This window comes from Archocentrus centrarchus, chromosome 14, assembly GCF_007364275.1.
Source record: "Archocentrus centrarchus isolate MPI-CPG fArcCen1 chromosome 14, fArcCen1, whole genome shotgun sequence".
NCBI classification, from domain to species: domain Eukaryota; kingdom Metazoa; phylum Chordata; class Actinopteri; order Cichliformes; family Cichlidae; genus Archocentrus; species Archocentrus centrarchus.
The window spans coordinates 5,761,891-5,787,532 of NC_044359.1; the positions used below are offsets into that span (position 1 = coordinate 5,761,891).

Consider the following 25,642-nt stretch of genomic DNA (forward strand, 5'->3'; position numbering starts at 1 on the left):
TGAATTTCTGTTTAATGTGAATTTCTGCATATACAGACAGCAACAGATTTGCAACATACAGCAACACATTTATAATTTTTGCAGATTTATCAGTTAATTGCTGTATGACCCCATTCAATCGCAGGGACTGATGTCAGACTGACTCCATTTTATGAACATGTTGAATAGCCGGTTTGAAGAACAATCATTTGAAAGGCAGCAAAATCACAAGTTCATTGAAAACAGATACAGTAAGTTTGGTTCTGCCACGGTCTCCAACCACTGTTTTCTCTATTGTGACTGTAGCCTAAGTTGCCTCTCCAATGAGTCCCTCATCCTGCCGATGGACTCCAGTGCCAGCACCTTGGTTTGCAGCTGGTGACATTAGTTTTTGTTGTACTCTGCAGCAATGGTAACTTGGACATGAATATATTATCAATCTGCTGCAGGATCTAGTTGGAGCAGCCTATAGGCTTGCAGAAGATCTGCCAGAGAACAGAAGGACTACCACTGGACTGTCAGCTGCACAAAATTAGAGGCTCAGCGGAATGACATCAAAGACTTGAGTAGGAAGAAATGTGACATTATAGGATAGGGCAGGGCTAGCTGGTTAGCTAAACTTTTCAGGATAAAATACTTTTATGTTGCAACTCAAATGAATCAACCTCTGTATCTTTAAGGGTTAATCATGGAAATCCCATAAATATTTACCCGCTGAGTGCTATGAATATTAGCATCAAATTGTCAGGCAATCCATTCAGTAATTGTTTATAGGTTCTATTTCAGTCTTAAACATCCTGCTAACCAAACTAAGATCCCCACATTGCCATTACAGAGCCATTTTGCAAAGAAAGAAATAAACAACATGTGAAATTGCACAGATACTGACATAAAGGTGTAATAAAATTAAACATACTAACAAAGAGAGGCTATGGTGAATATGTGTGATATAAGCCACTACCATGCTGTATTTGCTGTGGTGCTTTATACTTTACAGACTTTAAGTACTTCTCCATGAACCAGTGAACTTTTTGAATACCAGCAGAAAGCTGCAACTTTTTTCCAGCCAGTCTGTTCATTAAAGGTTGAGCTGAGAGTCTGTTGAAATTGACTCGCTCTGTGTTGACTGTTGGGATGCTGGAGAGCTGTGCACCTGGATAAGAAAGATGTGAGCATCTGTACTGTGAAGCAGTTGATGAGATTTTTGTCAGAATCAACTGTCAGAATGATTGAAAGAGATGAAGGTCAAAAATCCCCTGTTTGACTTTTTTTTTTTTTTTTTTTAAAGTTCTTTAACATCAATTCCAGAAGACAAGCATGACCCGGCCAGCCAGTTTATCTAAGATTACATGGTTTCTGAATGAAAGCAGCTTCCAATTTTATTTTTTAAACTCCAGTTTACACTCTACAAAGTTTTACTCAATACCAAAAAATGGCCCACTTACAGAAGGTTAAGGCTTTCACAGGAGATGGTACTTTGGAAGAAAACAGCAGATTGGCCTCGGGAAGCTGGGAGAGAGTTGCTTTAGAGATTTGAAGAAGTTCACTCTTGTTCATGAGTGAGCGTAGATAGAAAAAAGCCAGACTGTAGCCTCACGTACAGTAATGCACATACTTTAACAAAAGTAGTTAATCCTCAAAGCAAATTTTTGAAATTCACACTTTCACCTGTCCTCATCCAGGGTCATGAAGCTCTTGGTAGTCACCCAGAGTTCACAAATACAGGTGGCCGAAATGACATTAGGACTGTGGATCAACACTCGGGGAGAGGAGCTCAGAATAGAGTTGTTGCTCTTTCAAGTTGAGATGAGGTGATTGGATCATTTCGGAAGTTTCGGAAGATTTAAAAAACTACAGCAAATACTTTCAATTTTACTTCCATCTAAATACAGACTGTAAATCACTGTCTCTACATTGTAAACACTAGCTGCAACGTCACTGAATCTGATGCAATAATATTGACGCCCCAACATCATGGCATCAACTGATCATTAACACAAATATCTAATTAGCCAATCACAGCAACTGATTGCCAATTGAATTGGCAGCAATTAAATTTTGGCATGTAGACATGGTCAAAATGACCTGCTGAAGTTCAAACCAAGCATCAGAATGGGGAAGAAAGGTGGCTTTGAATGTGATATGGTTGGTGATGGGTTGGTCTGAATATTTCAGAACCTGCTGATCTACTAGAATTTTCCCACACAGTCATCTCTAGAGTTTATAGACAGTGGTCCAAAAAAGAGAAAATATCCAGTAAGTGGCAGTTTTTCATGAGAAAATGCCTCATTGATCACAGGAGAATGGCCAGGGTACTTTGAGCTGATAGAAAGGCAACAGTAACTCAAATAACCAATCGTTACAACTAAGCTATGCAGAAGAGCATCTCTGAATGTACAACATGTAAAACCTTGAGGCAGATGGGTTACAGCAGCAGAAGACCAGAGGTGGCAAAAGTACAGACATTCTTTACTTCAGTAAAACTACAAGTACTTGTGTTAAAAATACTCTGGTAAAATTTGAAGTACTGACCCCCCCCACACACACACACTATTTTCTATTGCCTCCATTGTAGAGGGTGACTGCCTGCCCACATAAACACAAAAATGAGTATCAGGGGTTAAAGTGGGGTGAGGGGGGGGGGGGGGGGGTCACTATCCAATAGTTTTTATTTTGAGCTCCAGTAGATTTTCTTTGTGTACAGCTGACCTGTGCTGCTGCTCTGAAGTTTATTGCTCTTTGCGTATCAAATAAATTCAACAAGATGTGAGATGTCTTTATAGTGACAGCACAGTTTGTATAAATGTGGAATTCAGTGAATGAATCTCAGCATCACCAGCTTATACAAATTAATCTCTGCTACACTGATATAACCTAACTCTGACCGTGAACACCACAGCCACTGTGCACCAGTACAACACCGAGCTTTACTGTAAATTCACCACAGTATAGCAAACTAATATGAAAACACATAACTTCACATCTGTACAGATCCAAGATCAGATAGAAAATGAGGAAATTACATGTCAACTTTAAATTTTCAGTTTATCAGATGTCACGGAGCAGTCCTTACCTTACCTATAATTTCTCTTCTTCCTCTCCTCTCCTGCCTTTCTTTCATATTTCTTTATCTCTGAGAGAAGTTATCACTCATTTTCTCTCACTGGGAAATACCTTTAGCTAGCTGACAAACAGTATGTGTTTGTTGATAGTTGTTTTGCTGTTAGAAATTTGCATTTGAAATTACCTGCCACAACATGTTACTCCATTTATGCTGGCTCCTCTTCAATAGCGCTAACTGGATGCTGAAGTACTGCGATGACAGCTTACAGACATCTGCACTCTTTAAACTGGCTGTTTTTGCCTCTTTCATCTCTTTGTACGTGATAAGCCCCAGTGATGGAGGATACACCAATAAGATTGTCTTTTATGCGTTATTGTTCCCTCCATTAAGGCTCAAATCGGTTTGATGTTTGAAGGTGTGCAGTGATGTGAAATAATAACTCCCCTCAAATGTGTTAAGCCTTAAGTAACAAGCCTGCTTTGAAAATGTAAGGAGTAGAAAGCACAGATATTTGTGTAAAAATGTAGGCAGTAAATGTAAAAAATTGTCAGAAAAATTAATACTCAGATCACAATTCTGCTTGCAAACACTGCCAGACATGACAGGCTTTTAAAAAAAGAAAAAGAAAAATTAATACTCAAATACAGATACTCAAAATTCTACTTAAGCACAATAATGAAGTACTTCGTTACTTCCCACCACTGCAGAAGACCACAGGTGCCACTCCTGTCAGCTAAGAACAGGAAACTGAGGGTACAAACACACATGCTCACCAAAATTCCAGAAGACTGGAAAAACTACACCATTAATATTTAAGGCAGGAAAAAGAGGGTCCAACCCAGTAACCCAAGGTGTAGCTAATAAAGTGGAAAGTGACCAAAGTCTTGGGAAAAGCATGAAGAGCATCACAGACTGTGAAATAAAATCAATATTCTTACCCACTTGGTTTGACAACACAACAGAGAATTAAACAAATCCATCCAGCTACTGTGTTCATTCATACCTATATGTCTTAAAAAGCTGTTACCTAAGAGAAAGAAAAAAAAAACAGTTTTTCTAAGATTGAAGCATCTCACCCAGCAGTGAGTGTGAATGTGCTAGCTTGAGCAGAAGAGAAAATGAGATCTGTCTGGGGACAACACTGTGTGAGGTGACTTACTTCCATATGTCTCAGCAGCACAATGCCACTGTGCTGAATTGTCCCAACCAACTTGTCGCCTGTGCTGTTATCATGTGCCCTCCTACAAGAAGTAAACAAACAGATTTTTTTTCCCCCCTTGTGTAACAGAATGGAAAACTATTCAGCCACAGATACCCAAATGATGACTGTATCCTGGGAGTTTTCAGAGATATGAAAATGAACATAACATTCAGTCAGGTAGACAGATTTTCACAATGTGAAACAACAGCTACAAAAATACAGTATACAATAATAAAGGCTCACAACCCCAACATTATGTGGATATGAAAATGGCAACATAAGTCATGCTAGGGCTTCAGTAGGAAGCAGAACAACATATAGGAGGAACAAGAAGAAAAGCTAATCAGCTTACAAGGACTGAACGCCACAGGAAGATAAGGTTTGACAGCTGAAATAACAAGTTAGTGAGTTTTAATTGCCCAGTGGGTATTCCATCCAGGCAATTATAGCCTGTTCTGTCTTATAATCCACTTCAGTGATTCTGAGCTACATTAAACTGCATGAAGAATGCTGAAGAGTGTCTGGATTGGACCATTTTAGACTCAGAGGTTGAAGCTAATGCTATCCCAGCCACTCCTGGTGCTGAGTCAATGTCATAAACGGAAACGAACCAAGGCTCTTTCACTTGTTAGGCGCTACTGAAATATGCAGTGCCTGTCGATTTCATAATTTTTTGATAATCCCCCGTAAATACCTACGGTTACCATGTCACACACTGCTTAAGCCTTAAAATAAATAAATAAATAAATAAAGGTGTTAGCTGTTTTTTCAGAGATACGTAGTCCTCACTTGACAGCCACACTATAAACATGATTTTATAGAATATGGTGCTATACAGGCTTCTAGCCAGAACAATTTCACAGGCTGGTGTGATTGTATGATGTGGAGTGGGGGTGGGAGTGGGGTGTGTGTGCTAATGCTAATGGCCGCTTCGCTAGCTAACTGTTAAGGTAGCGAGTCATTCCAGTAGCTAACTGCTGAAACTCTCAGCCCAGCACAGCACCGAGCGATCAACAGCTGGCTAGAACCCTGTTGTAGATTCCAAAAAAATAAAAAAGTATTTAAACCGAGCTCAGTCTTAAACAGCTGCAGTAATACTGATCCATATAGCACTGATTGGAAACATTTTTCTGCAGAATAGTAACTTTTATTTTAGAAACTTGTGTGTAGTGAGGTGCTTTCATAGTGTTTTATTGCTTTCAATAAACAAATAGTTCCATAAAATGTGCTGTTAAATTTGCCAGAAATTTAAAAAATCCTGCCATGGTTAGTTTGTTAGTTAGTTACAATAGTTAAGACAATTTTATAACAAACATCAATGGCAAAACATGCAAAACTTATTTCAGTGGTGTTTTCATACCACATCCATGCGTCTGACTTCAGCACCAGAGAGAATTACTCGCAAATCCACTCAGAGAGAAGCAAAATTTTAAGACTGTGCAGGAACGAGGTGGTGAGTAATAACTACACGGAAACCAGTGAAACTACTGCTGCCTCAGAATGAAGTCGTTTGTTGTACCTTTAACAAACTCACTCTCTAAGCCACAGGACACCCTGCTGTTCCAGGAGAGTAGAATCATTTCAGATAAGCCATTTTTCTGCACTGTGCCCTGGTTTACTGCCACACCCTGCCTCTCTGAAAATCTGCTGTGAGATGATGACAAAAGCAGCCATTTTGGGCCTTTCTGTGGCTCTCAGGTGGCCGCCTCCTCCTTGGCTCTCTGCTCTCTTTGGAAACAACTAAAGCACATTTCCTCCAAGATAATAAATCCAACTCAATAAATATTGTGGAATATGGGACTCTGGCTTCTGCTGAAAGCTTATTTTCCTCTTTTCATTCTGCTATCCTTTCAAAGCTGTGTCCCTCTGCTGCTTTAATACAACCACAGGTGCTTTACATTGAATTTCATTGTGGCGAGAGATGCAGACAGCAGTTTTTTTCCACCTCGACGCACCCGCCACCTGGCTGCCGGCTCGGTTCTTACAAACAAATATTGAGTGGACTGAAATCTGCAAACATTTATATCAAATTCTAAATACAGAATATGTCTGTGATGTATGCATGCAGGAGAGGATACAGAAGGCATTTAAACTGCCATATCTTTAAGTGCAAATTTTTACAATATTAGTACACTGAGCAACATTGGTTCATGAAGTAATTTTAAGCAATCCTGGCATTTTCGATGCCTGTTTACGTCGTAATTTCAGGAGATGTCCACATGCAATTTTCAGAGTTGAAAAACACATTTAAGCTCTGTTAAAAACTTTAAACACATCTGTTTTACACCCACTCCAAGTGTCACAATCCAAGGCCAAATTCTCATTTCTATAACCAACATTGAATAAACTGCACCAATTTAATACCTGTGACATAGATGATACAAAATACAAAATCTCAACCAAGGCCAAAAATCAACTGGAAACCTGGGAGAAAAAAAAACAAAACTGAGCAAACAAAGCACGCAGCTAAGGGTAAACCACGGGGAACAATGACAACGACGCAACAAAGAACAGAGAAAAACTAAGGGCTTAAATACACACAAGGAAATCAGGGAGAGTGGAAACAACAGGTGAACCAAATGAACCTAATGACAAAGGGGAAGCAAAACTAAACACAAAACACAGGGAACATGAGACTACAAAATAAAACAGGAAGTGACTAAACATAACAGATACCGACCTAAACACAGAAAACCTGAAAAACTGAGCATTACACAAAGAAACAACAAAGGAAAACCACACACTCAAACAACAAACTATAAGAAACAACTTGAAAATACAACAAAAGAAACCTAAACAGAAACTCAAAACGCTGGGCCACCGGCTCAGGACCATGACCATGACAGTTTGTAATAATTAATTGTTTCAAATGTTCTTTTTATTGATTAAAACATCAAATAAGAACATCAAGAAAAACTACAAACTGTGAGAGCAACTCAAACCCAGCATGATGAGAGGTGATGGTTGTGGCAATTTCCCAGTGTGATAAATAAGATAAAAATTACATGTAGATAAACATAAATGGACCCTCTGATTGACATTTGTCAAGTGTTGTACCAAAAATAACAAATTCACATGCTTCATTGCCATAATTTGATTGATATTTCCTCCTTTTTCTGGTTGGACCTCTATAATAAATCCGGAGATACTTTGCTGGATATGATCTACTGGAGAAACTCAGGCCTCAGCCACCCAAGCCCATTTGGTCTCTAGGCTAGGGAAGGATATGTATTCACCAACCGGTGAGTGAGTGGCTGCAGGAGGTTGCTGGCAGTCAGTACGTGAAAACCGTACTGAAATCTAAAAAAATGCAATACAAACAGAAACGGAGAGCACCTTCAAAGTAAATGTTGGACCTTTTGCAGCTGTAAGGCACAACTTTTACTCTGAAGGTGAGCATTTCTCATTTTTGCATTGCACTTTTTCCAAGTTTCACTACTGCTCAGAGAGCAGTTAGCAAGTGTTTGCAGACAAGTAGCAGTCTTCCATGCAAACTACAGCAACATCAGCAACCTGCTACAGAACAAAGCATTCAGAAGGAGACATTTGGCATTGTACCATCTTTGCTACCACTTTTACAATGACAGTAAAGCAACCAATTATCATCCAGTTGAGAAAAACTTGTTTTCCCTAAGAACGCATATGTTGCAAGGGATTCACTGACCACTCTTTCAGCTGTACGACTGAAACTAAACAATTTCTCCTTGTTGTGGGCACCAGGCTTCTAGTTTAACTGAACAGAGACCAGAATCATAGACTATATAACAGAAACTATGCTCTCGGGCAGCATTACTACTTCTTCATGTTAGTCTGATAATTGTAGTTAATTTCTGAACTCTACTGAAGGTTTTAGGTTGGGTGTAACTTGTAAACAATAGACTTTTAACCAGTAAAAACTCCAAAAGTTGTGGTTTAGCTGGTAGAATTAATGTTTTCAGTCATCTCAAGGTGCTATTTGAATATTTTATGTTCTGTGTTAATCCAGCATTTTGAGATTTAAATGTGACAACCAAAAAAAAAAAAAAGTAAGCCAATTGGCTCCTCTCTTTGCCAGAGTTTTTGTTCTTAGTTTTAACTTGTAATTTTTGCTGTGTTCTATGTTTGACACCTCATACGTTAAAAATATAGTTGTAGTGTTGAGTTTGTGTTATGATTGGAGCATTGGTGTGATTTGTCACTTTCCAAGAGATAAAACATGGCAACAAAACATGAAAAGGTTGAGCACAGATGGTAGAGAACATTTTATTCAATTTTTCTACATTGTGAAAGCCTGTGGCAGGAAAATGGGCAAAATACCAGCTGTACTACCTCCAGGAATCCTGAATAGTGGTACCACTTTAGAAAAGCGCACTTTTATGCCACAAATGTTGGTGCCGGAAAGAAAGAAAAGGTCACAAGGTGCGATTACAGATGAATTATGGGTTTGTGTTTGAGAAAGCATTTGAAATACTCTGGCTACAGATTATGGGTTATCAATTTAATAATCTTAATTTGAAAATCTAATTTTCTGTATGCCATCATGTTTTAAGGAAGCTGGTTAAAAAGCTTTGAGCACTTAATTATAGTGTGTGACCTTTGAAAAAATGTGGCATTTAATAGAAACAGGTTTTTATTTTGATGGACAGATTTTTTTTTTTTTTTTGGATTTTATGATGGAGCCATAGAGTGAAGAGATTTTGGTCCTATTGGCTCCACTGCACTTAAGCTGAAGTCCTGAGGTTGCAAATGAGAGTGAGTGATTTTTGATTAAAGTCAGTACACAACATCTCGAGGTCATGTTATGATGTGATTTTTGTACAAGACTGACATTAATTCAGGGCTGTAAACTTTAAGTTAAAGACTGCAGCCACACAAAATGCTGCAAGTAATTTTTTTTTAGTTTTCTACCTTCCAGGCTCAGATGGGGCCAAACAGTGAAGCTGCGGGCACCTATAGTGACTGTAGGTTTTCTTATCATCATCTCCCTATGGCAGCCCCTAAAACCGTCTGGTTAAAAGTTGTGAAATTTGGCACACTTCCGCAGAACTGTCTCATTATAATTTTCACCAAGCTATGTGCCACTACTTTGAGCACAGTAGTGCCACCATTGGGACAAAGTTGGACTTGCATTTGTGATCATAACTTTCGACCTCTGTGCCCAATTTTGGAAAACAGAGGTACCGTTGGAGTCCTTGGATCTAGTCGAGGTCATCGCACCTACAACGTCATTTTCTGCCATACTGGATTTTATAGAAATTCTTTAGAAGTTTTCACAGGCCACAAAGTTTGTACAATGGTCACAAAAATTGACTCAAATCATCTTCAAGCCTCATAAAAGGTATTGAATGGATTTTTGATTTTCAAAAGTGCTTGCCGTCAGAGCCAATTGGTGGCAAAGTCGCCAAACAGGACCCACGCTTATATTTCTGCAATGATGTTAATCTATCAAAATCAAACTTGATAGGTCGACTTAGGACCTGTTTAGAAGGACGCAAAAGAATTTTGGTGACATTTGACCTTTAGGGGGTGCTTTAATCAGTAAAAATGTGTTTTGACCAATGTGTTCAGATTCACAATGAAATTTGTGTGCTTGCTAATACTGTCAGGAGGTCCTGAGCCGGATAATTGGCAAGTTTTGATGTTGACTGAATTGACTGAGCCACCATATTGGATTTTATACAAAATAAAACATTTTTCACTGGTCACAAATTTGATAATTTTTCATATGTTCACAAAACTTGGTATATAGGCTATGCTCTTCAGAGCATTTCATTTAGTTTGCAGAAGCATTTCACCACAATAATGAATTGAATTTGATGGCAACGCCACCAAAATGTAAGTGAGCTTGTATCTCAGAAATGCTTTTGGCCTATCAAGACCAAACTTCACAGTAGTCTTTTGAACCCCTCCCCGAGGATGCAATACAGTGCCCCCCCCCCCCCCAAATGATGTCATTACACCATTGGGGGGGCACTGTAATTAACAAAAGTGTGTTTTACTATACAACTTGCTGGTGGATCTTAACACCTCTTCTCACAACTTGCTTCCTAGCAACTGTCATGTCTCGCTGCTTGGCCCCTTCATTGCTTCATATATTTAGCTTTATTTTTATTGGTTCATAATCAACGTCAACATTGTAAAGCATTACAGTCAAACCAGTGCATACTGATTTTCAGTAAATTACTTAATTTTGGAATTTAACTTATGTTAAGCTGATGCTTAATGTGAGCGCTGATGGTCATAACACATAAAATCCCTCTATAACCAACATGGGATAAATATGGACTGGCCCATGAAGCGTTTTGATCAAGCCCTCAACAAGCCTTGGAATAGGTTACTTATTGCAATATGTAAACTAAAACACTTGATACAGCACTTTCGAAGATGTGCAAAGCAAGCATGTCTAGGCTACCATGCTCAACCATCCTCCACCCCGATGCAGAGCTGGATGAGTGACTGAAAAAGGTTTGATAAATGGGAAAACATTCATCTTAACTGTATTTTTTTTGTGTGTGTTCAGAATCAAAACTAAACTCCCAACTTTTTTAATGCCCTGCTTTTTCTTTCCTAACTCATCAGTAATTCATTCGACATACTTTAAGGTTGAAAAACACAAAGCTCTCTGTGATTGGCCCCAAACCCATTAAGTTTAACTCACAGAAGACGATGTGGTCGATGCCGGTGTTAACTGGCCCCCTAAATAGCTCAGCAAACTGAACCACTTTGTGGCTTCTCCTGACATTTTCTTTTCAGCTTCAAGCAGAAAGTCTGTCATTCTCATTCTGCACGGGAAGACCTGCCTCCTCCTTACTCTCATCTTCTCCCACATGAAGATTGCATCTTTGTAAATCAAACAATTTCTGATAAAAATGATTCGGAGGGCCTCATACGTTAAAATATTCATGAATTGTGAAGGAAAAATTGCAGGTGGGAAACCTATCAGTAAATAAGACAATTTTCAAATATTCTCTTTGTGGATTTTGGAGTCAAGAAACCTGAAATCTGAATCCTTAGCTGCTTTATTCCAGCTGGATTTTTGTGCCCCCACTCCACATCTGGAAAGGCTTTTTAAGTGTAGCGTAGCCCCGATCTGAATAGTAAAAAGCCCATTGAGAACACACACACACACACACACACACACCTCACTACTCTCCGGAGTCCATCGTATGAATACAGCCAGAGTGATGGCAAACAGAGGAAAGAAGAGAAGAGCAGAGGCGGCACATGGAGAGGAAAAGAGCAAAGGCAGAGAGAGGGAAAAAAAGACAGCGTGAAGGAAGGCATTCAGGATGAGGTAATACTACTGATGAAATCCAGGCAACGATGACGACAGACATTCAATGCATTTATGAAAGCTTACAATCTCAAAGAGATTTCTTTGTCTCTCTAGTGACTATAGTTGTGTTTTCCCTGACACAACTGGTGCTGAGAGCTTTCAGTGCTTTCAGTTCTCCTGCATACCCACTGCCCTTAACCCTTACTGTACAGACCAACCAGCAACCTGACTGCAAAGCAGCAGAAATAGGAGATCAAAGGATAAAGTTAAATCAATGGTGTACATTTTAGCTGGCTTATTTTCCACACCAGGGACTTAATGACATGGACGTTCCGGGCTCCAGTTACCTAGGTAACCCTGTAATGTATCTACTACCTGTTACATATCAATCACCGGTGTGCTGCATCCTTATCGCCCAGGGGGCCAAACAGGCTAGGACCACCACTGTATGTAGTGTCTGGAACACCATGAGACCATGGGCTGTAATTACACTATTATATTTTTAAACGTTATAGACGTGCTGCACACGAGTAATGTCAATAAGAAGCTAGAGAGGATGAGAATGATGGTTGTAAAGCTTCTGGGAGCTCATGTGTGTTAAATAAATAAATAAATAGATAGATAGATAAAGCACTGCAGGATGTTAAACAGACGAGCATCTCATCTAACCCTAACCCAGCTTCTGTTTTGGAGCTAGCTTGGTTAGATGCTCGATATGTGTCCGACCTCATGTCGCATTTCTGCTTGTGTAGCTTGTGTGTGTTCATTACCTTACGGTCGTGTGCTGGTATTTTATATGCGGTGCCGGCTGGGACTTCTTTTGGTCCTCGCTCTTTGTGCTCAGTTTTTTGGCTGCAAACATATTTGTCCCTGTTTTTTCACTTTCTTCATTCCCTCGAGTCCATTCCGACAGTTTTAGCAGCTCCCTCCAGGGATTTTCCGACATTTGTGAGTCCTTGTATTGATTGTTCCTGATTGTTATACGCTCACTGATAAAGTGGCCGGAAACGCACAAGGACGAACCAGGTTCATCACAGCGTTGTGGCTGCGTGCAGTGAGGAGTAGTCACATTTCTCCGGTCGGCGGTTTCCGTAGCTGCCTTGTGCGCTTCTCAGGTGGACTTTGACGTTGGTGTTTTTTCCTCACTGAGACGTGTTCCATACATTTTTCATCATTAACAACAAGACGCTCTTCTATCTGTATTATCGGACTCAAAGAAACTCCATACGGGACTCTGCCGCTTCCTCGGCAGACCGCTGACATTACTTTGAGGACCAGCGCGGTGAGCGCGCGCACACAGCTGCCCGACGGCGCTCCCAGCTTCAACTCGGAGAGCGGAAAAATGATCAGTCCACAAGGCTTTTAAATAAAATGACAAAAAAGAAAAGGAAGGTCATTTTATCTATAATTTTAGTTAGTTTTAGGTAGTTTTTTAAACTCACAGTACAGTTTTAGTTAGTTATTGTTTTTTTCCTTTTAATTTTAGTTTTTATTTATTTCAGTTAACGACAATGTTTTTTCAATTTCAGTTTTCCTTATTTCATTCGTTTTCGTTAACTATAATAACCCCGGTGGGCACTGCCTGCAGCAGTGAGTGTCCCTGCCTCATCGAGGGTATGGACTGATTTTTGTCCACTGTTAAGTCTGTCATGAGTACTGCTTTGACTGAACCTTCAGACTCTGTGGGAGAGTACAGCATGTTTGTTATTTCTTGGTCTCCCGTGTTTTATATCACACAAGCTCTTCCTCACGTCCTGCTGCTGCTCCAAGACAGATGATGAAACACACGTGCCCTTTTTCTCCAGTCATTCTTCTCCTTCCGCCCCAAAACAGATCCATTTACCACACAAGCTGCAAGACCAAAATCAAAACACTGTGTGTGTGTGTGTGACTTGAAGGGGAAGTTTTTGTTTTGTTTCGACGTGTGTGTCACTCAGGTTCTCACCCCAGTTTTCCCCACTTGACTGTTTAGTTTGGCCGATCTCTGATCACAGAACCAACACCAGCCTTCGCATTGATTCCCCCATCACATTTGGCCCTGAGCCTCGGTGACTCTCTGCTTTCTCATTTTCAGTTTTAATCATCTTTATCCTCAAGAACCACTTCATTATGCAAGGCTATTTAACTGTAAAATCACTGTATAATTTGCTGTCTGTTTATGCAAATGAAGAGCAGAAGCTTCTATGGCTTGATCGCAAAGAAAAATGCAGCGACAGGAAATTACGCTTTTTTGTAATTATTTTTTTCCTCAGTATTTACAACCCTATTGGTGGCAAATTAATCCAAAAATGAGCCAGACAAAATTAAAATAACACTTTATGTAGTGTGTTAGTGATCCATCAAGCATTTCCCATGTCTGTCTTCAAATATCAGTTAAGCTCCCCACAGTGAAATCATGGTAAACGAACTGAGAAAATCTCACCAAATCTAAACTCTCAAAGGCAACCTTTTATACTTTTCCTTATTTTTTGTCATATATAAATTAAACATGGCAAAGTAAAAACAAACAAACAAAAAAAAAACATCTGTATGTATAAGTACAGGGGTTGGACAATGAAACTGAAACACCTGTCATTTTAGTGTGGGAGGTTTCATGGCTAAATTGGACCAGCCTGGTGGCCAATCTTCATTAATTGCACATTGCACCAGTAAGAGCAGAGTGTGAAGGTTCAATTAGCAGGGTAAGAGCACAGTTTTGCTCAAAATATTGCAATGCACACAACATTATGGGTGACATACCAGAGTTCAAAAGAGGACAAATTGTTGGTGCACGTCTTGCTGGCACATCTGTGACTAAGACAGCAAGTCTCTGTGATGTATCAAGAGCCACGGTATCCAGGGTAATGTCAGCATACCACCAAGAAGGACGAACCACATCCAACAGGATTAACTGTGGACGCAAGAGGAAGCTGTCTGAAAGGGATGTTCGGGTGCTAACCCGGATTGTATCCAAAAAACATAAAACCACGGCTGCCCAAATCACGGCAGAATTAAATGTGCACCTCAACTCTCCTGTTTCCACCAAAACTGTCTGTCAGGAGCTCCACAGGGTCAATATACACGGCCGGGCTGCTATAGCCAAACCTTTGGTCACTCGTGCCAATGCCAAACGTCAGTTTCAGTGGTGCAAGGACCGCAAATCTTGGGCTGTGGACAATGTGAAACTTGTATTGTTCTCTGATGAGTCCACCTTTACTGTTTTCCCCACATCCGGCAGAGTTACGGTTTGGAGAAGCCCCAAAGAAGCGTACCACCCAGACTGTTGCATGCCCAGAGTGGAGCATGGGGGTGGATCAGTGATGGTTTGGGCTGCCATATCATGGCATTCCCTTGGCCCAATACTTGTGCTAGATGGACGCGTCGCTGCCAAGGACTACCGAACCATTCTGGAGGACCGTGTGCATCCAGTGGTTCAAACATTGTATCCTGAAGGCGGTGCCGTGTATCAGGATGACAATGCAACAATACACACAGCAAGACTGGTGAAAGATTGGTTTGATGAACATGAAAGTGAAGTTGAACATCTCCCATGGCCTGCACAGTCACCAGATCTAAATATTATTGAGCCACTTTGGGGTGTTTTGGAGGAGCGAGTCAGGAAACATTTTCCTCAACCAGCATCACGTCGTGACCTGGCCACTATCCTGCAAGAAAAATGGCTTAAAATCCCTCTGACCACTGTGCAGGACTTGTATATGTCATTCCTAAGACGAATTGATGCTGTATTGGCCGCAAAAGGAGGCCCTACACCATACTAATAAATTACTGTGGTCTAAAACCAGGTGTTTCAGTTTCATTGTCCAACCACTGTAATCCTCCAGAGTTCTCTAAACACACACACACACAGTTATAGTTATTATGATTCACAACACATCATTATACACACAGGACCTTGAGGGGCATGTTACCCAGAGGTTGCTGAGGTTGCCCCACTCATCTCTTCACTACTGTTTGCCCCTCAATTTTATTTGCACCTTAGACATCGAGGGTTTGGGGGGGGTGGATGAACACTGATGACCAGTGGTTGGGTGCTTGTGTCACATCTGTCCCCTTGATTTTAACAGCGCACGAGCTTCATCCTACACCTCTATTTCCTACACCTCGCCCCAGGTTGGAGCTGGATGGTGCTTTGGTGCTACGCTGGGTGTTGGGCAGTTCTCTGGGTTCTCGGTGCCTGTGCTGGGGGGCCTGGGCTCTGGGGGGGCTGGCTTCCTGTTGCCTTTGGGGCTCTTGCCCCTTGGCTGGAGGATCTTTGTCTGGGGCCTCCCTCTCCCTTCTGCTGGGGTGCGCATGCAGTTGTCAGTGGAGTGTGTGGCCATGGGTCTTCATTGCTTGTGGGTGGCCTGGGTCTCCTGGGTCTGTCTCTATCTGCTTCTGGCTTCTGGGGGATGTTGCTGCAGCTTTCCACCCTCATTATTAAGTACATCTCATGACAAAGACACAGACATTCACACTCTCTTACTCACCAAGGCAAACAAACACACAATACAACAAGATTGTTGGTTTGTGTAGCAAGATGGTGGCGCCCGTGTCGGCAGCGGCTGCGTGGGCTCATGACAATAACAGTGATAAATGGATCAGCAGAGAAAAGAGGATGTATGATCGGCACAGCCTTCTGCAAATAAATACTGAACGCAAAATGGATTTTATAAACTCGAACACCACGGATTTATTGGAAGCCCTTGGTCTACTGCGCACACGGGTTGAGACCTGTATTGCGCCGGCAACTGTCACCAGTGGTGCAAGGGCGTAGGAAGGAGTTTATTATTGGGGGGGACACATATCGGAAACCTGACAGATCCGTAAATACTCAGAGCAAAGCATAAAAAATGCCAATTGATCTTTTACTTTCTTCTTTTTCAAATGTCCATCCATCCATCCATTCGCTTCCGCTTATCCTGGTCAGGGTCGCGGGGGGGCTGGAGCCTATCCCAGCTGTCATAGGGCGAGAGGCAGGGTACACCCTGAACAGGTCGCCAGCCTGTCACAGGGCCAACACAGAGAGACGAACAACCTTTCACACTCACATTCACACCTATGGGCAATTTAGAATAGCCAATTAACCTAACCCCAGTAAGTGCATGTCTTTGGAATGTGGGAGGAAACCGGAGTACCCGGAGGAAACCCACGCAAGCACGGGGAGAACATGCAAACTCCACACAGAGAGGGGGAGAGGCCTGGGCCAAGGTGGAATCGAACCCAGGCCTTCCAGATGGCATTCTATCTGTGAGGCAACAGCGCTAACCACTGCGCCACCGTGCTGCCCATTTTTCAAGAAACATTTTTCAAATGTTTCTTGGAAAAATAGTGTTGATATATATATATGTTTTATAATCATAAGACGTGGACAAACCACTAAACAAAATGGCTTTTGTTTGGTGTCTTTTATGTCTCTTTTATGAAGCTTAATGACCATGTCATTCCAGGCTTACTTTAACAGCTGGCTGCACTGGTACTAGTACAAAGGAGTATTAGGGCCACATTGAGAAAAAAATAAATTGTGCATTTTGAGAATAAATTTAAAATTTTGGGATAAAAGTCAAAACGTGCAGATTAAAGTTGTTTCGTTAGAGAGAGAGTGCAGAAAGCTGCATCTGCTCAGAAGGAAAAAACCACACAAACTGGCAATGGTTAGATGGAAGGACGGTTGCACCTTCGTACAGTACAGAGGGGACATGTAAAACCACAAGACACAACAACACAGCTGATCAAGTTGTTTCTACCCAAGGCATTTTGTAGAGAGTATAGCAGCTGTGGCCATTATTTGACTTGAAATGACGACTTCGACGATTTTGACTTTATTTTCAAAATGCATAAAATTATTATTTTTCTCAGTGTGGCCCTCACTCCTTCATATACTAGCAAGCTAAATATTTCAGTAGCAGAAAAATAATTTAGTAACGCACAGAAGTGCAAAGTTTGATATGTTTTATTGGTCGAAAACATTTAATAATGGTAAAAAATGCATTTATGTAGGTTGACTGGCAACAGAACTGGTTCTTTAATTAAACAACATTCTGAGATGAAAGAATCCTCACAGATAATGTAATGAACAAATTATTCACTTTTTAATATCAACCTTAAGTTAAAAAACAGCTATTAAAATATGCCTATTCAGTTTGAAACTCTAATCTAATAAATCAAAATAAATATCAATAAAAATAATAATAACCAAAAGAAATAAATAAAAGTGATACCTCTCACATTTAATAGACAAGCTGCGTGCCTCTTTACAGCCCTGGATTTAGCCAAACAAAAGGTTAAAAACATTGGCCTAAGCAGAAGAGCCAAAATGGTTTTTCCGCCTCTCATTTGAAATTCATTCAAATTGACTTCTTGTCCAGTAAGTAAACTTTATCCTATGTATGAAAGTAAACTGACAAACAACCATATTCATGGTAACATTCCCACAGACCGTTTTACCTCATTCAGAGTTTCTGACTCCTGATGCTGTCTCCGCTCTCAAACCCTCGGAGCCGTTCAGAGGGGGGTGGGGGGAGCACAGTGGCATGACGCTATGTTGCGCCTTCAAAATACAAGCACGCGAATTAAAAAATTTTCTCCATGCTGTAATTTTTGGGTGGGACAAATGCGCCTGTCTCCAATATTGGGGGGGACACAAAAACGGTGCAAGGACACAAAACGACCATCTCACATTGTTCACCCGATATTGAGGTTCTGTCTGTTAAATGCTGCCCCTTCTACCTCCCACGGGAATTTTCAGTCATTTTCATCATTGCTGTTTATGTTCCTCCTGATGTAGATACAAAAATAGCCTTGGATATCCTCTATCACTACATCAATGACCTGCAAAACACCTATCCTGAGGGAGTTTTCATTGTTGCTGGGGATTTCAACCAGGCAAACATGAACAAGGTTCTCCCCCATTTTTACCAACATGTGGACTTTGCGACCAGGGGTAACAACATACTGGATCTGTGTAAATTCTCAGTCATCCAGGTCATAGTCTCTGGAGCTTGACTACTATGACTTCTTTTTGTTTCTTGAAGACGTTTCACCTGTTTATTGGTTATTTATTTTATTTTATTTATTTATTTTGCCTGTGTTTAAAGGGACAACAATAAAACTCTGTTGCCTCTAACAGCATGTGGACTGATTTTTATGTGAAGGACTCTTAACAAACATTCTCAAAAACCCAAAGAATCTGATGGCCATAGTTGCTTCTTTAGCTAACCTGCGAGCACTGGCTAATGTTAACTTAGAAATGGAGTCCACTAATAACTAATGTCACTAAATGACCAGTTTACAGCACTCCAACACAAACTAAACATAATGACACCCTCCCCATATGGCTTCCGATAAAAACAATGAGGTTAGTCAGCTATGTGCTGGATATAGAGCAGTTTATTTCAGAGCAAACATTAGCCAGTTTTATCTGATGAAGCCTATCAAACCAAATGGACATTTGACCATTGAGGAAATACTACAATTGATGTCAGCAAAGCAATCAATTCATGGAGGGATTGTATGGTTTTCAAAATCTAATTCAAGCCTGAGCCACCTTTCTGCTGGCTAATGTTAGCTAACATTTGCTCGCCTGCTAATACAATTAGCTAGCTAGCTCTGGTAACAAAATCTTGTAAACTTACTGGCAATTTTCTAATTAGTTTGTTAGTGTTACACATTATCATGACATTTATATAGCACAGCTAAATTACAGACAACTGGCTAACCTAGCCATGAGTAGAAGTACCAGATAGCTAGCTCTGTGTTATGATGTTAATTTTAAAGGTTTTTTAGTTAATAATCTTTTTTACTAAACCATATTTTTGGTTGTACACAGCAAGAATAGCAATATCTAATTGTTTAGTCAGTAATTCCCCATGCCCATGGCTATGCTCAGATGAACATTTTGGCAAACTAATTTTTAACAATTAATATTTCTTTCAAGACAATAAGGACCTTGTACATTTAAAAAAAAAATGAAGAACATAATCTTGTTGCCTTTCAAAGGGTTGGTTTGAAGACAGGAACCAGTCACTTGCCATTTTAAAAGTGACTTTAGTGTCTCAAGGTGATGATAAAATCTCAGTAAAACATGGTCAGTCTGCAATCAGTTTACAACTGAATGGGGTCAAGTTGGCAATTACTTATAATCTGTTTATGAGAATGCGTGATTAACTGTGAAAAACTTGCAAAAATCACAAATCTGTTGCTGTTGACAAACACAGGAGTTCTGAATAACTATTTAAATTCAGAGTCCAGATGGAACCCTTCTAGAAATTCAGAAATCCCTCCACAAATAGTTGCTGCAGGATGGCAATTTAACAGAACAATGATATAGGAGCTCAGCAGCCATGCTTTTATATAGCATCATTAACCAGCATACAACCAGTTAGCAAACAGCTGTGTTGAGTCCCCTATTGCAAAGTGATGCATTGCAACTGGGTGGTGCTCAACAGCACAGACTGACTCAGATTGATTGCTACATGTTAGCAATCTATTTGAATTATGATTAGACGGCAGTTATTTGCAAACCTTCACCAACCTGTCTGAGAGTGATTGCAGCCAGTCCATCGTGTTTGGAGACAGGTTACCTCCCACCGAAAGTGGTCTCCTGGACGTTGAGGGTGTTGCATGGTCAACCTCTGGGCGACCAGTTGGTTGCCGCAACTACCTGCACTCAGTTACTGAATGCAAAAAATAAATTAAATAAAATCTACTGCAGTTACCAGGCAACCACAGATTTTTCCGTAGTCGCAAGGAGGCTGCCGTCCTATTTTTGCTCTAGTGTGACTGAGCCATTACAAAAACTTTCTTTAGCTGCTTTTCTCTTATCTGTGTGTAAGTGTGTGTATGAACCACAGCATTACATAGCCTCAGTCTCAGCCAATCAGTCAACACAACTGTCCTATTGTCATTTTTTGATCTAATCCAAAAAAACACACACACCGATGTGAGCGTACACACAGCTGGAGCTAGGTATCTGCTCTCACCAGAAAACTCAAACCAGGTGTCAGAACACACACACACACACACACACACACGTGCACGCGGGCACACACAGAGGAAGAAGTACATGTAAGACTCTGGCCATTAACATACAGCAGGAAGATTACTCAATATTCACATTTATCATTGCAGTTCATTTGAAGTCCTGCAGATAGCTCTTTTGAATGTGCAGTGTTGCAAATAAAAGCTTTTGAGCTTAGGAACCCGCCTCATCTTTCTGCAGCCTGCTGGTCTGCAACATATCCTACTTCCAACTGTTTAGATCAGCACAGACTCTGTTTGATTTCGCCACTTCTTTCAAAATGAGGCCACAGCTACGTGTTATGACAGGGGACAGGGGTCAATGGGAATGTGTATATATTTCAGTCTTGTTTGTTTCAGTTTAATGTGGCAGTTCTGTGGTACCACATTAAGTGGTGTACAGATGCAGGAAAACTCACACAGTATATGTTTTAGTAGAGGTAAGCTGTGCATGCTTTTCAGATAAAGATTTTAATACAATAATCAAATGCTTATTTATGACGTTTCCCAAAAATTAGGATCAGCCAGTCACAATAAGCACATGTATGAAAAATATAAATAAACCACCTTCCTGCATTCTTTCTAATGGCCAATAGGGGGCAACTCCTCTGGTTGCTAAAAGAAGTTTGATTGTGTAGACGTCTATGAGGAAAGGAGCCTTCTGTTCACTTGATTTACAACTTCAGAAAACACTTTCCCGGTGAGGTAATGCGCTACCAACATTAGCAGTTTGGCAACTAAAATGAAATGCTGTGAGTAAATAAACTATACATGACAGGTTGATTAGGATAGTTTGCCTCGGTCACTGGAATGAATTTCAAAAATATGGGGCAGAGGCCAAAAGAAGAAGTCCAAGAGACACAAAAATAACCAAAATAAGACATGAAATGAACAAAACAATCTGATAAACTACCACAAAGAGAAACAAAGATGAACAATTAAAAGACACTGCAAACAAATGCCAAATGAACAGCAGGAGTCACAAAACATATGGAAGATACAGAGCTGGAGACATAAAGGCTGCACGACACATCGCATGAGCTGCTTTGTCTTTTTTCAGTGTGGAGGTCTTGCCTGGAGCTCTGTTTCATAATTCGTCCATGCACACAGCAGAAAATATTCCATTCTCAACTTTTCACTTTAACACAGCAAGTGCTTTGAAGCACTATCTTTTTTTTTTTCCAGCGATGGTATTTCACAGCTTCCTGCTTTACATTCACATTTACACCTGAGACTGGAGCACACCGGCACAGCAGGTGGAGGCAAAGTGTCACGCTCGGGGGTCACCTTGACATTTTCCCAGCTACTTCAGTGAATTAACCTTTTAGTCACAGGCTCACCTAACAAGCCCACACACTCGCACACAAACCAACCTCCAGGAAAATAAAACCAACCGAGCTCCAGCTCAACCGCACGATATTTTCTCACTAGGCTCACGGATCCATTAAAGCCTGCTTTGTGTTAAGAGCAATGAAATGCTGCCCCTGACCTCTGAGATGGAGAGCCACTTTCAGTTTCTCACTGTGGAAAACATGCTGGGATTCCTCGAAAACCAACAACTCCATTTAGCTCCCCAAGTATCACCTCGTGAGTTTGCATCGCAGTGCAAAACGGGCACAGGAAACCACAATCAGTCACAGCTGCAGCTCGCATGCTAGTGGTTTTGTGGAATAGTCTATGATGGACAGCAGGAAGCAGCAGCTGACCACGATGCAATAATGGATATTATTAACAACAGCTATTAAAAGGTATCGGTGTAGACAGTGCACCCCTGGATGCACAAATGAAACCAAAAGAAATAATTAACATCGGAATGACTCGTTTGAAGACACCAGCAAAGTTCAGTCTGTCCATTAGCTACTCAACAATGAGGAAAAGCGATGCTCTTTGAGGAGCATCATCCTTCTTCTCGCAAACACAAAGCAACACCTTTGAAACCATCCTAGCAATGGATTCTTATATTACTGGGTAAACTTGAGCTGCAGGTCAGATGGCACTTTAGCTGCTGTGTAAGCTCATCAGGACCAAATTTTTTTATGTACATCATTTAAAAAAAAAAAAAAAAATCAGAGAACAGGTCCATAAGAATCAGAAACCCTGCCTGATTTATACTTGGTGATCTCATGTTCAAGATCATCTTCTTGAGCATTTTATTGATGGATCTTTCCCTTGAAAGTCCTGACCAGCTGTGCTGTGCACTCTGTGATTTCACCAGAGTCAATTTAAACTGACAATTTTTTTTCTCACTGTTGATAACAGCTGGCTGTTGTGCTACAACTGAATCATTTTCAGTAGTTTTCAGTTGCAGAGACCAAGCCTGAAAGTACTGCATAAGGTGAGGAGCGAGACCAGAGACCAATACAATATTCACTGGGTTGTGCACCATTAATTCATCCTCCAATGTGAGACTGTTAGTCTGGAGTTTTACTGTTTTTTGGCCACACAAACTCACCAGATTTGCATCCCTGCAACTTTGCCCTTTTCCCCCAAATAAAAGGACAAGTTAAAGGATCATTGTTTTTGACACACTGGAGGAAATCCAGCACACATCCAAGACGAACATGAACCTGTGAACACCTAATATTACCAGCTGGTCCAGAGGTGTGAAGGTGACTTTGAATGTGAGATTTTCCAAATTTAAATCAGGTAAGGCTTTTGATTTTTAAGTAGCTCTCTGATCTTTTTGATCACATCTCTTATTAAACTGTGTTCTGCAGTCAGCAAATACAGGCAACATTGAAGTGAGGCTTTAAGTCTTCTGGTAGTTTTGCTGAACTCTGCCTGCAGTTTCTCATCAGGAGGGTGTGAATTACGTATGCCTTTGAAACAGCTGCATATGACTATGAAAAACATCTCAGCTTTTGATTTTGTTCAACAAAGACTGACACTACTTAAATATTTAATTCAGTGCAGTAATAAAAAACTATTACCATTCTTTTTCAGTGTTTCACAGCTCATGATCTAAATTTCCACAAAATGTACAAACAATCTCATTTCCAAAGCACTTAAAATGTTATGAAAATGTAAATTAACTGCATGCAGTGATTTATATAATTCAAATTGCAATATATGCTCATTTTGAATCTGTTGTGAACACCAGTTTTGAAAGTGAAATATTTTCTCAATTCTTTCCTGGTGCAAAGTTTAATCTGCTCGTGACTCGTGGTTTGGACTGAAGGGAGGCCAGTGCTGCTGTAATAAACTGTGGTAATGACAGTATGTTGCTGAATTAAGCAACATACTTTCTAGAATAAAAACTGGATGTTGTGCTAAATTTAGCATAAATTGGTGTTCACAGATGTGCATGTTACCCATGCTGTGTGTTTTTAGTGTCTTTTTTTTTTTTTTGAACTGTTAACTTCACATTTTTGTTATTCAGACCATAGGACAGTTTTCCACTTCACCTCAGTCCATCTTAAATGAGCTTTTCCAAAGAAGGTGATTTTGTTTATATGTGTTTTTTCTTTGCATGGTAGAGTTTTAACTTGGCAGACAGTGGTTTTCAGAAGTGGTCATGAGGCCATGCAGTAATTTCCACTACAGAATCATATCTGTTTGAATGACATGTTGCAGCAGATTATGGCCAATCACTACTGTTTTTCAACTTTGTGTAGAGATATTTATCCAGAGTCTATGAATTTTTAATATTAGGTACCATAATCTTTGCAAATAAAAAACATTATCCGTAATTTGCTGACCTCAGCCGCTTTGGGAGGCTTATACCCAATCACATTCCTGACTCGATGCCAGTGAACTTCAGTTAGATGCAAGATGTTCCAACAGGTGTTCTATTCTTTTAAGCATGAACTTTTCCAGTGTTTTGTTGCCCCTATCCCAACTTTTTGGAAATATATTCCTGGCTTCAAATTCAAGATGAGCAGAAAAACAATAAAACTGCTGATTTTAAACTTTGTGCTTGGGCTACAGGGTTCAATTGATTTGCAAACCGCTGCATTTTTATTTTTATTTATCTTCTGCACAACACCTCAACTGTTTTGGAAACAGACGGATGGTTTTAACCATCTCCCATCTCTAATATGAGTTTCTCACACCATGCTGAGCTGTACAAAACGCTCCCACCGAAACACTTCTGCAACTTTTCATAAACTGCTTTTTCCAGCTAAATAATCTCCACTCACATCGTATCCCAACTCACCCCACAGTCGCCTCTCCCTCACACTCCTCCAGAAGACATCCCAAGCCTTGTTGGTGGAGTCTTTCACATGCTCACTGAAGGATCTCCGCAGCAGAGTTTTTACCGTCGTGTGCTGAGCCATATTTCACAATGTTCAACAGTCACATATTCCCAGCGAAAGACCTGCGTTTCTGGACAGTTTCTAATCCATTTGGGCAGTGTTCACTCTGTCACGGCTCATGCAGAGGGTGTGCTTCACTTAAGAGTTCAGCAAAGTGAGGGAGGAGGAGGAGGAGGTAGAAGAGGAGGCAGGGGGGCTGACACTTGATGCAAAAAGTCTGCATGCAATTTGTGAAACAGCACAGTCCTTTCCCTCCCTACAGCTTTATACTCAGAAAGTTAAGTGTGTGGATACATCTATGTTTGTGAGGACTGGTTCAGAAAGTGAGGATGTTTTGGATGGTCAAAACTTTGGGACAGACCTTCAAAGGGGTGTTTGAGGGTTAAGTCTTTGTTTATGGAGCCAGGGAAGTGAAGATCCTCACAAAAATATAAGTGCAATTATGTGTGTGTGTGTGTGTGTCTAGCTGAAAGATAAGAAAATGATTACAGAGTGTTTGTGTGTGTGAGAAAGAGCAAGAGTGAGAAGTTTTTATCTTTTGTGTGTGTGTGTGTGTGTGTGTGTGTGTGTGTGTGTGTGTGTGTGTGTGTGTGTGTGCCTTTGTGCATGCGTGCTTGTGTAAGAAATTAAAGGATTTGGCCGGCCTGAAGAGAGGAAATGACATCTAACCTGGGTTAAAGGCATCAGCAGTATAAACACGCGCACAAAAGGAAACAGATGCACTCACATTATAAACACAAACACTTTTGTGCACACAGTGACACACTGCACAGCCACATTCACTCTGATTATTTCATTATCAGCCTCTTCGTGGAGGCAGCTTGGTGTCAGTTATGTAAAAGAAACTTGAAAGTATTTTGAGGGGATAATGTTGTTTAAGCATTCAAAGACGA

At 40.5% G+C, this 25,642-nt stretch overlaps 1 protein-coding gene across 2 annotated transcripts in view; it reads right to left on the reverse strand.

Annotated features, from left to right (window-relative positions):
* LOC115792643 (rho GTPase-activating protein 7) overlaps window positions 1–24,854 on the reverse strand; it is a 126,802-nt gene extending 101,948 nt beyond the window's left edge. For both annotated transcript variants that reach the window (XM_030747257.1, XM_030747256.1), the window contains exon 1: window positions 24,650–24,854. In XM_030747257.1, coding sequence (XP_030603117.1) covers window positions 24,650–24,770 — 121 coding nt within the window. In that variant the 5' untranslated portion in view covers window positions 24,771–24,854. The remainder of the gene's footprint in view (window positions 1–24,649) is intronic.
* Window positions 24,855–25,642: the final 788 nt, after the last annotated feature.